This window comes from Blennius ocellaris, assembly GCF_963422515.1.
Source record: "Blennius ocellaris genome assembly, chromosome: 5".
Taxonomy (NCBI): Eukaryota; Metazoa; Chordata; class Actinopteri; order Blenniiformes; family Blenniidae; genus Blennius; species Blennius ocellaris.
Window position 1 is genome coordinate 25,386,043 of NC_137654.1, and position 17,664 is coordinate 25,403,706.

At 40.6% G+C, this 17,664-nt stretch overlaps 1 protein-coding gene across 3 annotated transcripts in view; it reads right to left on the reverse strand.

The window, feature by feature from the left end:
- LOC308130796 (microphthalmia-associated transcription factor-like) overlaps positions 1–6,976 on the reverse strand; it is a 31,089-nt gene extending 24,113 nt beyond the window's left edge. For 2 of the 3 annotated variants that reach the window (XM_080497264.1, XM_080497262.1), the window contains exon 1: positions 6,836–6,967. In XM_080497264.1, the coding sequence (XP_080353390.1) occupies positions 6,836–6,939 (104 nt within the window). In that variant the 5' untranslated portion in view covers positions 6,940–6,967. Of the gene's footprint in view, positions 1–6,835 lie in introns of all 3 variants that reach the window. The other variant, XM_080497263.1, reaches the window with a different exon arrangement.
- Between the last annotated feature and the right edge of the window lie 10,688 nt (positions 6,977–17,664).

Sequence of the window (17,664 nt, forward strand, 5' to 3'; positions counted from 1 at the left end):
GTACTCTTAATCTGCCTTTAAGTCTCTGCTATGAGCAGCTGCTCCCATCTTTGTGTTCCTGCTACTGTTTCTTCCTCTGTATTTGTCCTTTCTTTTTAAATGTCTGTATTTTTGCAGAAATCCTCTCCTTGCTACCCTACAACAAACCTACCACGGGGTATAAATAGAGTCACCTTGACCTTGAGCAGGAGAAATCTCAAGTTATATAGCAACCAAGAAACACCATCACATAAAGTCTCTCTCTCTCTCTCTATCTATCTGCAGGCGCTGCCCTCCTGGCTGACTACATATTCTCTCTGCTGGAGTACAACTCAGCGATTATGACCTTACATGACAGTACATTGATCAAGCCAGACCCCCCCTCCTGATCAAACACAGCTGGCACTATTCCCCGGAGCCTATCCCTAGCAGGCTGTTCGGCAGTAATAGAAAGTGTCTGTATTCTATTCAAGAGCATTCATTATGCAGGTTGTTCAGGTAGAAGTGAAGAAAAACATTGTGGAAAATAATGTTTACGTGCAAGCAAGAAATATAAACTGTACAGGAGCGGGTGAATAAGGCAAGTCTTTATTTACTGAGCACATTTAAATGCAGATTACTGCACAATATTTCTGTATAGTGAAGAATAACACCTGTGGAGGATATATATATATATATATACAGTATATAAACTCAATGCTTCTTGACCACAAAACACACTCCCTTCAACAAAGGCAAACAATACTAATACTGTTTTGTCTCAAAAACTATCTAATTCAAACAATAACATAACCGGTTCGCAACTCTCATGCTGTATGGTCTCTTTCAACCTCAGGATTCACAGCATCCGATGTCATAGTATGACAAAACAGGGTGAGCTGTTAAAACATCCAAAAAGATAATCAGGTGGTGTTTCCAGGAAGTCAGAAGTGGTTAGGATAACTCCAAGTTGCCAGGTCTCATTTCTGTAATTAGGCTTCGTGCCCTTCAAAATCCCCTTTGCTTGTTTTTAGGAAGGACAGCTCGCACTCACCCCTGCTCTATTCCTCGCTTTGTGTTTGGACAAGGAGAATAAAGAGCATACAAGGACAATTGGGAAGATTGTATCGACTTTTCTCCGGTCAGATGAATAAATGCATGAAGCGTTTAAGCTCATCTGAGTAACAATGTCTTACAAACACGACAGAACTGCTTTCTCTTTCCCCACATCGTTTTTCCTTCGGGATGACAATAATAAACTTTCAACACATTCTTCCAATCCTAAAGGAACTCCGGTAATGATTCGTAGCTGCAGAAAATGACTGTGTCTGCATTTTCACAGGATATATAAAAAACTGAAGGAAAAAAAAAATCTATTAACACATTTGATTTCTGAGCTGCTCATCTTTAGAAAAGATTTTACATGCAGATGTGGAACTTCTTCGTTGCTATCAGCTTCAGGTTTGTGATGATTTGCTTTGATAAATTCAAAGTTTGTCTCTTAGGAATGTTTACCCAAATGACCCAAATTAACATGTCAGTTGCTTTAAAGCTTCGTCTTCTGTTGTTGAAGTTCCCACTGCTCACCAACAGAGGCAGACAAAGATCACAGGTCAGTAAAATTAGAACTACAAAAGTTGCTTTTTTTTTTTTTTTTTTTACAAAATCTAGTTTGTGGGGATTTCCAAATGAGGAAATGGAGAGCAGACATGCTCTTCAGTGAGCCAGAGAAGAGGTGGACACACGGAGCAAAGAGATCCCCACTGCAGGACGAGTCGTTCCGACTCTATTTTACTTTGGCCACAACACCTGTCTGTGTCATTTAGCCCTGACGTTCCGTCTTAGATCACGATTCCAGACCCTTCGGCCTCTCTGGCATCCCTGTCCTGGACAACCCAAGAGGACAAGCTGCTCTGGACACCAACTTTAATAACCCCCGACTTCTGACGCAGCTCTCCATCACTGGCACATTGCTTTGACTACCTTCAGGCGGAGTGAACACATTTTACATGTTGTGTCTTCATCCTTCAAATTCCCGAGCTCTAATGTCGACACAAACTTATGGAGAATCTGCGACAAAACACAAACGTATAAATTATATTATGCAATGTCGCTTTCCCATCAAAGACCTCATATTTTTCACCGCAGAGCAGCTGACACAAGGGGGGAAAAAATCAGTCCCATTCAGTCATCAATAAAAGAGCTTACATTCTCTTATTCTGTACTTCTTTATAAAGGTCAGTAAGTTTAGACACAAGTGTTCTAATGTACTTTTACACCTGAAATGAGCTCTTGTGTGTTTCAAGTGGGGAGTTGAGCTCCCGAGGGCCCCAAAAGACAAACCTAAAAGGGATTTTCCTTTAAACTTCCGGGCCACCGTAGGTTTTCTCTCACATACCTGTAAGGTGATGGTGACAGTATAGGGCAATTCAAAACTTTACAATCCGCCTTCAGCCAGTAAATCCAAGGACTGAAAACATCAGCATTTCAGCGCTGGATAAGTCCATGAAGCGTTTGGTTGTTTGGGGGATATTTTGGACTGTTTGTAATTTAATCTGCTAATGTTATTACCCTCCCTCTTTTGGGAATTTAACTCATTGACGAATTACATTGTAGAATTCCAAGTGTTTGCTTGTGAAACGGGAAGAGACAAACTTTGCTGAGATTTACACGACCCCCCCCTCTAAAAAGCTTCAGCGCAGCACCCAGGTATTGTTTTAAATACAACACAGCAAACTGGAAGAGTGTGTATTGTTGTGTTCACTGCAAACGGAGGCGGCATGTCAATCCGTCCACCGGAGCTGAGCGGGCCGTGCTGTGCAACAGCTGTGTGGTAGCACTTTAGTGGCAATTCAAAACCCAATAAAGTCTCCAGATCAAAGCCAAGTTTCGGTGGCAACGGATCTCGCCCACCTTGTTCAGTCGTTGCTGTCAAACAGATGCTCAGACCCACAGCTTTTTATTGCTTTTGATTTATCATTGACTGTATTGACGTAAGAAGGAGTAACTTATAAGCAGTCGTACCCAGTCTCAGTCCACAACATTTCCGTTTTCCATACACACAAAAAGCCACATTAAGAAATGTCTCTGTCCACATAAAAAAAAAAAAAAAACCCACAGGAAACAGTGTAGTGTTCATACCAGAGCTCTGTTGGGGCACTGTAACACTCCCATATGAGCCATACACGTGAAAGGCAGAACACATACAATGGCAAATAAATAGTCACTTGTACTACAGACACTGTGATCCTCTCACCTCGACAGTGTTGTTGGTTGGCATGGTTACTGCGTGCAGGTTAACAGAGAGGTGAGGCTATGTTTTACTGTTTTAGCTATAAAGACGAAGGCCGAGCAAGCATTTTTCACATTCATCCTTATAGGAGGTGAAAACTAGCGATGGATCCTCTCCAGTCTTCTACCTCCTTGAAATTCAGCTTGCTATTGTTTAGGTGCAGCGTGGCCATAGCCTTGATTGTCACTTCATGTTCCTCCCGATCGTTGGTTGATCGTGGCAGCAGTCAGACTCTGCAGTGTAGTGACCACGGACTGTGGCATTGGCTGTCTGCAGACCCATTGCACTTTCATCGGCTTTTCAGACTTGCTGAGTTTGATGTATGCATTTTATATATGTGTGTGTATACGTATGTGTGTATACGTCGATATAATTTATTTTGTGTAAATGTATTTTCATAAAATATCAATTTAAATATTTATATAAATTCAAATGAGTACAAATACATTTTTTCTTTACTATGTATCTGTATTCTGTGTATGTTTTTGACATGTCTGAAATGAATTGATTGGAAAAAAAACAACAAAAAAAACAACCCATAGATTTCTAGCCATAACCAAAGAGATTGACAAAATTGCTTATCTTTCATCCGAGAAGGCCACCTAGAGAATATAAAGTCCATGGGTGTTTGGTGGGTCAACATTGCTCCTTCAGATGTTTATAGTCTCAATAATGTGAGCATATTTTGAAAGTCAGGATCATATTTTTTGCATTTTTGATCAAAGTCTTGATGGTCCATTCACTTCTTAACGAATGAAATGAGCCATTTAAAAAAAAGCACTTGTATAAGCATGTTTTTATTGAGGAAAAAAGAAGAATTCTGCTTAACCTCAAAAGGTTGGGATGGGAACATATATATCATTTTACATACAGACCAGTGGTGTTTACCTTGTGACATCATTGTATGTTTAATTTGTGCTTTGTTTGCTCGCATTTGTTTTCCTGCATGATGTCATGTAAGCCCTACAGCAGCCACCGCTGTGTGAAACTTGAATATTCATTGCAGAGTTTTGACAAACATGGACACAAACCTGCAGGCTCTTCAGACTTTCGGTACAAGTTTTGTCTGAGGGTGCAATTAAACGATCCCGAAAACTCACAGTTTCAGCTATAACACATCCACTGCTAAATTTATGCAGCTTATTTACACCGCATTGCCGACTAGTCTCACCGACTGTCTCACATCTATATTGGGCACAAAAAGTCTGGCACGTCGTCTGCAGTAGTGTGCCTGCACTGTCAAACCAGTACGGAGGGAGCAAGGAAACAAATAGATCTGTGAAAGCTCTGCTGACATGTTGTCACACTCAAGAATTCAGATTTAGAACTCGCTGGGGCAACATTTGGGAGGTATCAGACACGTCAGCAATCAGACTAATTTTATCCATTTTACTCAACAATGCCTCACAATACAGTCCTTCGTGACTAATGTTGTGCTGGGTCATTGTCATGTGATGAGAAGAGGAAGTGGGGCACCTTCAATCAAAACAACTGCTCGGACAACTTCACATATTCTGAGGGGGAAATTACATTACAAAAACGGAATCTGTGATTTTTTTTTTCCAAAAGCAGCTCTGAAATGTACCGTGATCAGCTGCTGCTGCTGCCCAGCGCAGCACAACACGGCTCAGATTCAACCCATGTATGTGTAACAGTGTAATGACATTTCACTAATGAAGAAATTGAAGACATTAGGTTGAAAAATGTAGAAGTAGGTTAGAGGTTAGACCGACCCATACAAGGATGACTATTCCTCTCTGTAAAAATATAGTTTTGTGTTTTAATCGATTACACAGAAAAGTTGAAGAAGTATGAATCTGCCAGAAAATATTAACAACCACAGGGGGAGGAAATCGGGGGAATCAGGAGTTCAGCAAACTTTTGCAATAAAGCCTCTGTCTGAACACAGAGGTGCACTGTCTTCTGCACGTCTCGCCCTGACAATGAGGCCATGTATTCCTACCTCTAAAACTACGTAACGGAGAGGTGTAGAGAGAAAATACAGATTTATTTATTTTTTTCAAATAAATCAGACAGCATTCTGGGAATAGCTGAGGTCGTCATCATCTTTCGCTTCGAGGCCCTGGTGAGTTTCATAACTTCCCAGTAATGTCACGACTTAAACGCGTTTCATAATAAATGAAATACGTCATATGATTTTTCCAGAATTAAAAAAAAATTGGAACAGCTGAGCTCGACCCAAATTAAAATGCATCACTGGTTTGGGGTTTTGAGATAAGCACAGGTCACATCAGTCGACTAATCACGCCAGGCTATCATTTCCTTGTAAGCAGTGTCACATTTTTGAGAAACCTTTTGGAATTTCTGCACCAGATGTTGCATACATCTTTCTTGCATACAAAGCAGCTGGTTCAGTTAGTAGAAAAACTGCTATTTTTGCTCAATCTGAACTTCATTCTGTGATGATCCATTCGTAACTCATATATTCATAGTGTATGACAACAATCCAAACACACTAGAAGTCAAGTATGGTAGAATCCAACAAATGACCCCGGCTGAACCAATTTAATTCACCTCTCGGTGACATAAAGAAATATTATAAATGTGAGACGTGTAGAGGTATTGGTAGATAGACAGGGGATGGACAATATGTTTTTACAGATGTATTTTTCATTGTGCAAGTGGCATCAATTGTCAAATCGTTGTTAGGATGGCAACAAAGCACTCTTTAAACAAATCCTTAAAAAAAACTTCAACGCCATTGACAAATAGCCAGTCGTTTGTCAAAGGCATCTTGACATAGAACGACGTGCAAACAGACACATGAGATATTAAGATCATCCTGTGGGACTTTCAGATGAGAGTTCAAAGGTCAAATCAGACCATGGAGGCCAGACTCAGCCCAGTGTTGATTGTTTAGAGCAAGCCAGAGATAGAAATACATTTCTAATACAGAGTGGTTTAATTTTTCTGTTTATGTCCTCAGATGACACATTCATTACTGTATTTTTTTTCCTTTGAGAGAGGTTTGCTGTGTTTTGTATTTCATCCTAATTATTAATCATATTGCTGGATTTATTTTGGATGTAAACAGATTTCTTGCACAGTTGCGCCACTTGAAGGAATGTTTGCATCAATTTGTTTTTTTGGTTTTTTTTTAGATTTGTTGTCATGAAGCTTAAAACCAATCTCAACATAGATTGCACTCCTGTGGAACTGCAGAGACCCTCTGAGATTACTCCCAGGGAGGTTTTTTATAGAGAATCCACCGAAATCCAGCTCTCCGACAATCTTTATTTAAGGACAAAACAAAGTCAGACGGGGCAGCATCTCTCCAGAACTCTCACCTTTCTGAGCTAATATTTAAAGTTGATGTTGACAAGACAACACCCAAGTGTTGCATAACTTCATACCAGCAGGATAAACCGTCAGGACTGGGAGACAAGTTCAATCCACCGGTCCAGGTCCCCGACAGCCGGGACCAGCTTCGCTAACATCCCCCGAAGGAAGCCCCGGGACACGCAGAGGAGCCGACAGAGAAAGACTGAAGCGTAATTATCACCTAAACACCAAAACCGCCCCGGCGTGGGAAAAATAACTGTCCACAGCCTAAAAAGAACTGACCTGTTTTTCAAGGGCTGACTCTTCAGTTCGTAGTACGTTTTTGGCTCCTCTTGGAAATCCTCTCCAACCTCGAAGTCGGGGACGATACCCGATTCCGACTGCATGCTTGCAAGGTGTCAACTTGCGGGAGCGTTAAGCCCGTTAAAAAATAAATAACAGACGGACGATATTCGTGCCGCCGTACTTCTCTCAGTACCAACCAACTGTCAACGCAAGCCGCCTCTGTCCAGGACCCGGAGCTGTGTAGTCCGGCACGGCAGCCAACAAGCCGCGGCGAAACGGGCTGCGGGCACCGTAAAGACTACACGTCCCGTAATGCACCGGGACATTGACTGTCAGCACGGCTCTGATTGGCTGGAGCCTCCACGGTGATCTCGCATAGCCTCGTCTGCTCTTAAAAAAAGCGTTCAAGTTTAATGACACGTTTAAATGCAAACAATATTATTACTCATCTTGTTACATGACACTATTTGCACCAGTTTCAAATTGCAACCTCTAAATAATGTAACGCGGGTTATTTTTTTGCTGAGTTGCTTCAACTTAATTCACCTGACACAATAATAGACATACATTGTTTAACGGAGACAATTTTTATGATTATTATGATTTTCCTCTTTTTACTATTTTGTCTCCTTAATCATAAAATTTCGCAGATAATTCGATTTAAGTTGTATATTGTGTTTCAGTGAGAGCCTGTCATATTTTGTAGGGCCAACATGAAACACAGTCCACATTAATCTTTTCAAACATTTGAAATCATGAACATTCTCCCTGTGGAATAGGGAAGCGCCAGTTATGAGCACATTAAATGCTTGTTCTGTCTAAATAAAAGAAAAAACAATATTACTTGTGCATTTTAATGAAGGAGATGGTTCACTTTGGCAGAAACCAATCACATTAACTCAACTGAGAAGAAAAGCCAATACTGGGTCAGATGTGATCATTACAATGCACAGGGTACCAAACTAACCGAACATAATGTACAGAGTGACCTTGAAATCCTGCAACATTTGTAAAGTATGAATCAGCCTCGGGTGAAGTCATGTTCAGTCATTACAGGGATTGGCTGACATCATGTCAATAGATCACGATTGCGTCTGTTTGAAGGCTGGTGCTTTGTTTAAATTGATGTCAACTTCAGCATAAAAATACCACAAAAAATCATACATGAGCAGAGCCCATTACACGATCGAGCATGAGCAGCTTAGATTGCATGCAATTTCCTACTTTATATCCATGAAAGCATGCAGTTATTCCAACCAAAACTGCACAAACCTGGAGACTGCGTCCACTCTCATCATGCCTCTGTTTCCACTGATTTTCTGCGCAGTTATACTGATCATGGTCTTTCCCCCAAGCTCCATGCGCTCTTCTCCTCTCTGCACAAGTTTGCTCTCCCCAGTTGAACTCTCCGCCACCGCTTGGGGGTAGTATAGAGCTAAGAAAGCCTGAATTGTGAGCCCACTGGGGGTTCCTTCGGCTCCATGACAAAATGGAAATTTTTTACCAAAGTTCAATATTTGCATTACCCTCATCTTGCTGAACTGGTTTTAAAGTTTCAATTTCACCCACGCAAATAGAATGCTAATTCGGATGGATGGTGCAGACAGGGAAACTGAAAAATATATCCAAGAATATCATGAAAGCTGAAGAAAGACAAATATAGAGAACATTTGAAGCTAATATTTTCAGTATTTCCACTTCTTTTTTTCTTTTGCTGATATTTAAAACGATTTTGTGGTCAGAATCGGGAATGAGATGTAGGAGCTGCAGGGTTTCTCATTCAGTTGAGGAGGACGGAGACAAGCACACAATAGGCCAGACACACACATATGATTATGGCTGCTGCAGTTGGGTGAATAGAGGCAGTGGTTGCTTATCCCCCCCCCCCACCACCACCACCACCACCACCGAGAGGCCCCCAGAGTTTGTAGACAACAATGCTCTTTGTGATTTTTCAGGCATATATATTCCATACTTCAAACTGTCTTGTGTTTGATGCTAAATTTGGCATGGAATGACATTTTACAAATAACAAGAGATACCAGTATCAGAGCAAAACACAAACAGAACATTTTTTAAAATGCAGTCCTGTATAAGTGCATATATGTAGATGTCAATATAGATGCCAATATAGATATAGATGTAGTTATACGTACATACTATAGATATAGATGCCAATATAGATATAGATATAGTTAATGATATAGATGTAGATATACATTAACTATATATAGAGGTTCAGCAGTGACTTGCAAGTGAAATAATCCATCCAGCATCTCCACTGGAGCTAATCCAATCTGACAATGGGTGAAGGCAGTATACACCCTGGGCCGGTTGTTTTTCCATCACAAGCCAAAACACAGAAAGCCAAACCATAACAACAACAACAACAACAAACCCCCCCCCCCCCCAGCACCTTAACTGAGTCAGGTGGAACTGTGGGAGGAAACCATTATACAGAATAAAACCACGCACTTGCAGGGAGAACATGCAAATTCAACAGAGAAGTGGCCCCATGCAAACACAGAATACTGACACCCTGTTCCTTTAAATACTTAATTTCTGTATTTGTTTTTAGATGAATGTTGTTTTGGGCTGTCATGATTCTGTACAACCCCACAGACTGTCACAGTATTGATGTAAAACCTGACACTGGGTCAAAAGCTGCCCTTGTTTGCTTGCACCAATAATTTGACCTCATACTGGCCATGTGCCACGAGATAACTGAACACATGGAAATAATTACAAAGGCCAACACATCCTTTTTTACACATAGATATGCCGATTTAATTAGCTGTGACAAGGCAAAGTGCAAACATTGCAGGCTATGAACACAGAAAGAACTGTAAGTGTGGTCAAACGCCTTTTGCACGCAGGTGTGAACAAGCAAGGCCATTTCACTTTTGCTTTCAGTCACAGTTTGGCTGTCCATTGCTCCTCAGTGACCCTTTCTTGCCATTTGTTCATAAACACCTTCTGTACACTGGAGCCAAAACCAGATCCTGGAACTTGATCCGGGAGCAGCACTACAATGGTGAAGGTTGTTGTTGACTGTCATCGACTGATCAGTTTATCTTCAAGAGTAAACAGTGAAGAATTGAAGCCTCTATAAAACAATCAAGTCCCTCAAGTGAAGCTATTAACTGCTTTGTTGAGATGAGAATATAATTCACTTGTTACAGTCATTGACATAAAACGTCCAACCAGCCATGCTCTTTTACAATCGTTGAAGAATTTCAATGCTTTATTGTTGCTTAATTGAATCTGTCAGAACATATTTTTTGCTTTGTTGATAGATGTCTTTCATCCTTATAAAAGGAAACCAGATTGGAGGGTTTCTGTTAAACCTGTGGCAAAATTGCACACGAGACCCTCAACAACCTGAGTTATCTTTATAGGACCAGAACCTTGAAAAAGAAACAAAAACTTCAGTTGTTTTTCCTTTGTTGTCATGTTGTCTTTTTAGTTTGCCAAATTGCTATGAGTGTGCCTAGTAATTGGCAGTCATGGTTTACTCCTAGCTGCTCCACAAATTATTTATCAGTTTATCTTAATTTTATTTCTAATTGGAGATGCTTAACTCGTTCAATTTCAGTTTGACGGTGTGGGAGTTTTTGCATCTGACTGACATTTGACTGCAGTTAAAGGGAGACAAAAACACATTCTGTAAGGTCAATTGTGCATGAAATATGGGATAAATAATCTTAAACTGCAATGTTATTCTACACCCATTATTGCAATTGGACAATATTTCAATTCCACTCTGAAAACATGAAGATAATTGAAGACTGAGGAAGAACTAGGTTTTCCCAATGTTAATTTTCTTTTTGAACGCCTGTAGATGTATTCATTGCAAACCTTTATTAAAAATAGACCGTAAAATGTACACTTTTTTAACATATCCAATACAAACAAAAAACTGATTTGGTAATCATCCCAGTTCCCAGACTGAATTAAATTAGCAGCCTGCCATTGATGACAGACTTTAATTCCTAATGAGGGTAACAAGGGCAATGAGACAATCCTGCTCTTTTGTTTACGAAAGCATTTTTTTTCCTGTAAGGAGGAGACTCACTGGACAGATGGTTTTGGGGGATCTTAATGAGATACTTATTCAAGTCTGATGTCAGAAATCCAAGAGCAAGTGAGAGGGGTGGTGGAGGGGAGGGCTGGTGGAAGCCTCGCTCTGGCTGACAGGCTTCAGCGTTTTCTGCAAACTGAACTGACGCCGCAGTTCTTTCATTTACGATTCTAATTAGATTTCCGTCTATTTATGTTATAGCAAAGCTATCTCCATATTTTATAGTGCCACCGAATTAAATGCTATTTGGGGCCACATATTCAACTGGGGTGTCTGTTTCTTTTGGAAAATTACCAGCAGAAGCAGAGTAAAGACAGTATGAATATTTCAGGAGAGCCGTCACTTGTGAGCAGGGATGGATGTCACATGTGAAAAGCACACCAATGATCCAGCGCCACTGCGCCGGGCGCTCTGCATTGCATGTTAAAGACGATGATGGCTAAGGAGTACATTTGTGTTGCGAGTGTAGAGAGGTTTTCTTACATTTTAATACACTAAAACCTCTACATATTGGAAACCATCAGAAATGTAAAAGCAAACGAACAAGGGCACCTTTCTAGATTAAACATAGTTTGAACTTGATTCTGTAAATGTCACTGAAAGGTTCACCCAAACCCCACAGAGAGTGAAAGTATTTGCTTTGATCACAGACTCTGGGCTTTTCCAAATTGAGTTTGGAGGTTTGTGTGTCTCTCTGTGTTAGTCCTACGAAGGGGTTGCGGGTTAGAACCCCTGCCTTGTCCGCTGTGACCTGCTGCTTACCACTGACAACAAGTCCCACGAGCTCTATGGAATTTACATGTTCTCCCTCTCTTGATCCAAACGCATGGATGGATGGATGGATGGATGGATGGATGGATGGATGGATGGATGGTGGATGGATGGAACTTGTTCTACGGGTTGAGCTGTAGCTTTCTGTGAATGCTGAGCTGGTTTTTAGTCAAATAACAAACAAAATATTTGACAAATGACTTGTGTGTCACGCCTTAAATGACTGTATTTGCTTCTGCAGTATCTGTGAATGATCTCTGCTCGCAGCTGCTGTTGATCGCCGCTCACACCGTGATAAAATCAAGGATGGTTGAACTGTCAGTTTTACTATTTCCTGTGCTTTGTCAGTTTTATCACAACCGCTAAATACGTCAGCTGCTCATGTTTTTCATCACCCTGAGCTGTCCGTTGTCACTGGTCAGTGTTTGTGAGAGGAGGAAAAGCTTTTGTGTAAATATATTGTGTGAAACACACAAACTGCTTACAGTGAACTGACGGTCTGTTTTTTTTCTAATTGCCACAGGGGACAAATAAGGTAATAAAACACATTTATATGGAAGATGTCAGTGTATTACAGTAACAACATCAATAATGTAGAGATTGTACAAGTTATTGAATATGTTTCATTCAATACCTAATAACGGCCATATGATAGATAGATAGATAGATAGATAGATAGATAGATAGATAGATAGATAGATAGATAGATAGATAGATAGATAGATAGATAGATAGATAGATAGATAGATAGGTAGATTGTATAAACAGCAAAATAATATTGACACAGAAAATAGTTTGATAGTAAATAAAAATATATATAGCTATTGCAGACATTTGAAATGGAGATAAGTGCTTTTATCATTACTGATTAAAAAAAAGGAGAAAACACTTTTTCTTCGGGGTCTCTCGTGAGACAAATTAGGAATATTTACAGAGAAGTGTTGATAAATATATTGAGGGTTTAAATGGCAGCCTATAGGAGACAATTCAAATTACCGGTTGACCTATAAGCGCAGTGTAAAGGGTTGCTGCGGAACCTGGAGGCGATGATTATTATTACGGGGATCCAGCGTGAAGCAGGCCGGCCGGCAGCTGCTGGATGAGAGGGAGGGAGGGAGGAGAGAGGGAGGAGGGAGGGGGGGAGGGAGAGAAGGAGGGAGGGATGCAGGGCTTGTTCACATAATAGCCGGCGGGCGAAGGCGTGGTGAGTGTGGCTCAATACGGGGCGTGCGCGCGCGCTCCGGTACTACGGGAGGATGAACGTGGACAGCGGCTGCACCGCCAAACCGGGCGTGGAGGAAGGAGCCGCACGGGGCTGATCAATATGCCGGGAAAGATTTACCTCATCGACACCAGAAGCTGCATTTAAGGAGTGCAAAGGTAAGGAGATATGTGGCTGCGATGGAGCAGAATTAACACGCCCCGGTGAGACAAAGTAGACCGAGTCATGCGTGCTGGAGAGCCGAGAGCGCATCAATGAATGGTGCTTTTTATTTATTTATTAATTTAGCTTTCTCCTCACACTGTTTCCTCATGAAAAAAAAAAGAAACATAGAGGAGTGTGGTTTTGTTTGGCACATCTGTCCAGTCATGGGCTCAGGTGGAAACCACCCATGTACAGTAGCCTACAGTAGCACATTCATTGTTCTCCCTGCACAGTGGGAACTGGCCCTGGTGGTCTTCTGTCTCTCTCTCTCTCTGGTTCCCCTTTCTCATCTTACAGCTGATTGTAGTCTATAAACCAAGTGTGCAATAATCCTGTGAGATGCATGTTTTAGTTGGTGAATTCTGTACAAGACAACAATGGAGAGAATATGTCATGCAGTGGCTCGAGTGTGACTTGGTGAATGTTAAAATTGCTGGATGAATCATCGTTTTACCCTTTGCAGCACTGTGAATCATGCATGTCTGGGGATTTCTTTTTTGTCATTGGGCATTTCTGCCGTCCACATGCATAATTACAGTAATCGGCTTTACCGCACAGTGATGTAGTGGTTGGTACCCTCGCCCCACATTGAGACAATTCTCAATTTGAGCCGAGTTGGGTGTCATGGGTTTCCTTCCACAGTCTTAAGATATGCGTTTGAGGTTACCTGGTCACTATAAATTGCCTGTAGGCAGGGTGTGAGGGGTCCTCTCTGCGTTTGCCCTGTAAATGTTGTACCCTGACTTCACCCATAGCCCAACCCTGTACGACCCTCGATTGGATGAAGCAGTATGAAAGATGCAGGGATGGATGACTAATTTTGTACTTGGGTGGCAATTGGGTCCAATTCAAGCATTTTTAATAATCAAATAGTCATTATATGTTACATGCATTGTACGCCTCTTTGCACTTTACCCATTTTTTTCTTCCTTTTCTTTAAATTTATTGTTTCAGCTTCTATTCTAGATTTGTGTTTTTCCTGTTCTTGAGTCCAGCAAAGGTTGAAGGAAGAGACACACGTGTGGGTGTATTTAAAGCACCAGGCAGTGTGTAAACAGGAACTGTTGTTGCAAAGTTTGCGTCTGTGTGACACACAAGTTCAGCATGAAACTTCACCGCTCTTCCTTCTTCTCTCAGTGGAGGATGTCCTGGGTCATTCATCAGCTTGGTTGAAAATGTATGCATCTCTGTCAAACTGTTTGACAGGCCAAAGAGTCACGGATGCCATGTTTTGTTGTTTGAAGCAGCTTCTGTCACAAAACTCGACCCCTTATTGTCGGGGACTTAACGACTTGTTGTTGTCAGTGTGAGTGATGCTCCTCACTCTGTTTCATGCTTCTGAGATATTTCTCAGGTCTCGGTTGGCAACCATCCATCTTGAAATCAAATCCTCATGAGACTTTCTGAGAAAACCAGAGAGCGAGGGGAAGGCATCTATTTTTGGACAGACAATCCTGTATTAATATGCTTAACTCAGTTGGACAAAATCTAATAGATGTCAGAAGGTGAAGACTTACTGCAGGTCCAGCCCAACTGGAATGAGAAAGGTCGGCAGGTGAGGATTTCAAACTTTGTCTTGTTCCATTTTCCAGGAAATCTCCACAAATGGATTTAAGAAAAGCCACGTTTAAAATAGAATTTAATCCTCTATCTTCACAGGTAAACTCATACAATACATCTTTTTTTCCCCCCCTCTCCCAGTATAATAATATGACGATTCTCACATTGCAGACACCCACATGGTCTCCTTTCTGCACCCATCCACGTCCGAGCCTCAGTGCCACGCTCCTGTGCGCTGCAGAAAGTCACTGCAGTACTTTTGTGATGAAACTCTGCAGTTTGTGTTATCAGGGTTGTCAGTGGAGGACAGATTTAAAGCCCTTCAAGTGAGGACAAAATGTGGGCAAGCTCTCTAACTTGAATGGGCACACAGTCTATTCTGTGTCCTGTCGTGTGTGTTTTGGATGAAGGCATCGACACGGTTTCTGAATTTAGATAGCTGTAGTGGATTTTGAGTGACAAACCTGAAAAGAGACATGTTTTATTGAACCAGATCAACGTCATTGCAACTTTAAAGAAATGACTAAATATAACCTAAAAAAAAAAAAAAGTTGGAGTATATTTCGGTACAAAGCAAAATATCTTAATTTCTAAACCATGTTGAGCATTACCATCAGGACTTCATTTAAACTTGTAATGTGTCGTAGAGATTTAACTAAAACTATTTCACATTTTCATGGAAATGCCTATAGTTCATACCATGTGATCCAAATGCCTATTTGAAACATTCAAAGTTCTCTTTAAGTTTATAAATAAATTTAACAGATCAGCTTTCTTCATACGTTTTGATCAGGATTTACATTTCAGTGGATGTCATTAGCTGTGCTGCTGTTTTATCTTGGGGAATGACATGGCCTATTTTTAGGTTTGTGGGTCAATAATAGACGTAAATATCTCAACATCAGATAGTGAGTTATAATTTTGTTGCACGGGCCCCACGGGGATGTATTTCTCTCTGATTGACTGTTCAGGGTGTACACTGCCTTCGCTCAAAGCCAGCTAAGATAATAGTTTGAGAACACGCAATTAAAGATGTGTAAATGATATATAAAGATGTATATCATATAAAAGATGGATACATGGATTACCTTCTACCTTCTGGTTGAATAGTGACTTTGGTGATTAAACTTTTTCTGCTCCATCATCACATCAAAATGATGTTTACTTCAATGCATTTATAAGGAAATGCAAATAGGAAAACATTCGCAAAGGACAAACAACATTAAACTTGCATTAACAAAAATATATTTTAACAAGCTACAACATGCTAATCTGTTTGGTAAATTAGCATTTTATCATTATACCTCAAACTAGTAGGTTGCCATCAGGTTCTCAATGGACTTAGACATTTAGTATTGTTTGAGCACGAGTCAAAAATATTAATCGTTTTTGCTAAATCTCTGCATAGACAATGTTGAATTTGGCACTTATGACCACGGTCAATGTCTTTTTGCATCATGTTGTCATGATTTTGAGCACGCTGCAGTGTGTAAGTCTCAGGTTTTATTCAAACTGAACAAAAGTAAAATGTCCTCATTTGGTTTCTTCAGTTTTCTTGGTGCAGTCATGATCATTCAGTCTTTTTTTTTTTGTTTGTTTTTTACAAAAAAAAAAAGCTCAAACTTTGAATTTTAAACACTTTGAGCTCAGGAGGGCCTCAAAACTTCACGAGCACAAAAATATCACAAAGGCTCCCCACTTATGTTTCATCTGTTTATTTAGCTTCTCTTTATTCATCAGTGTCAAACTGAAGTGAATAATACAGTAAATTTGGACCATTGCTGTCACAGTTGCTGCTGATGGAATAATGTTTTTTTCTTTTTTCTTTTCTGCACTTGCAGTTGTGCATCCACAAGGAAAAATGTGTCACAATCTCCCGCTGGCAGTGTAGACGCCCTTTCTCGAGGTGGAAAACAGAAAAATTATACTGCATGATGACATCACTCACATGAATCTCTCTTCAGTCATGCAGCCTGTCCTTGTTGTGTCAAAGAGGCATTGCGTTATAAAAACAAAATTATTTATTCCCCTCAGCTTTAACATTTTCCACAATATCCTGAACCTCGTCGCGTCCATGAATTTCCCGGATATCACAGGCGGCCAAGACAGGCTCTCTTTGTGAGATGACGAGAGACGGATACGTTTTGACCGCCGACAACATGAGTCATGATGAGATAAGAGATGGGGAGATAATCCTGAGCTGTGTCCGTCGGCCCGCTGCCTCTGTAAAAATCACTCTATTCAATCTATGCCTGAACTCCTCTGTGTAGCTCTACTTTAAATGTCTTGGTTTGTGTGGGCATGTTATTTTTGAAGTCACATGCAAGTGAGTCCAGTTACCTTTGATGACAAAAATTGCATACGTGATCATTAGAGATGGTCATATTCTATTACATTTAATGGGGAGAAAAAGGAAAATAGATGCCGCAGCAACTGAAATGTAACCTTGACACCTCAATAGCACACCTGTTCAGGTGTGTTACCATTCAGTCATCGGTGAGAAGTGAGCAGAGGTCTGATCACTTACATTCAATAACCAGGGACTTGTAGACCACAGGTTGCGCTGCCTGGTACATAGAGGAAAACTTATCACATCCCTTGCTACAGTCAAGATGAAGCAGTTGTCTTACTTTACTCTTTTTAATTGTGTTTCTCAGGCAGACATGAGCTCATGCAAACCTTGGCATCATTTTCAAATTCTATAAACCGATGATTTACTGACCGCACGGGTGACGGATGAATGGATTTTCACCATTTGAACCAGATTTAATGTAAACGTGGCATCAAATGCATTTCAAGATGAAAAATATGAAATGCATACATCCAGATAGTTATCTCTTGTCATTAAATTATTAACCACAATCTTATGCGTCTTGCTTGAATGGTGCTCGGTCTCAGTATGGCTGTGATGATATCGAAAATGAGATTCATGGGATCCCCATCTTGATAAAAGTTGCACATCCTTGTTCTCGGGATGACAAAGGTCAG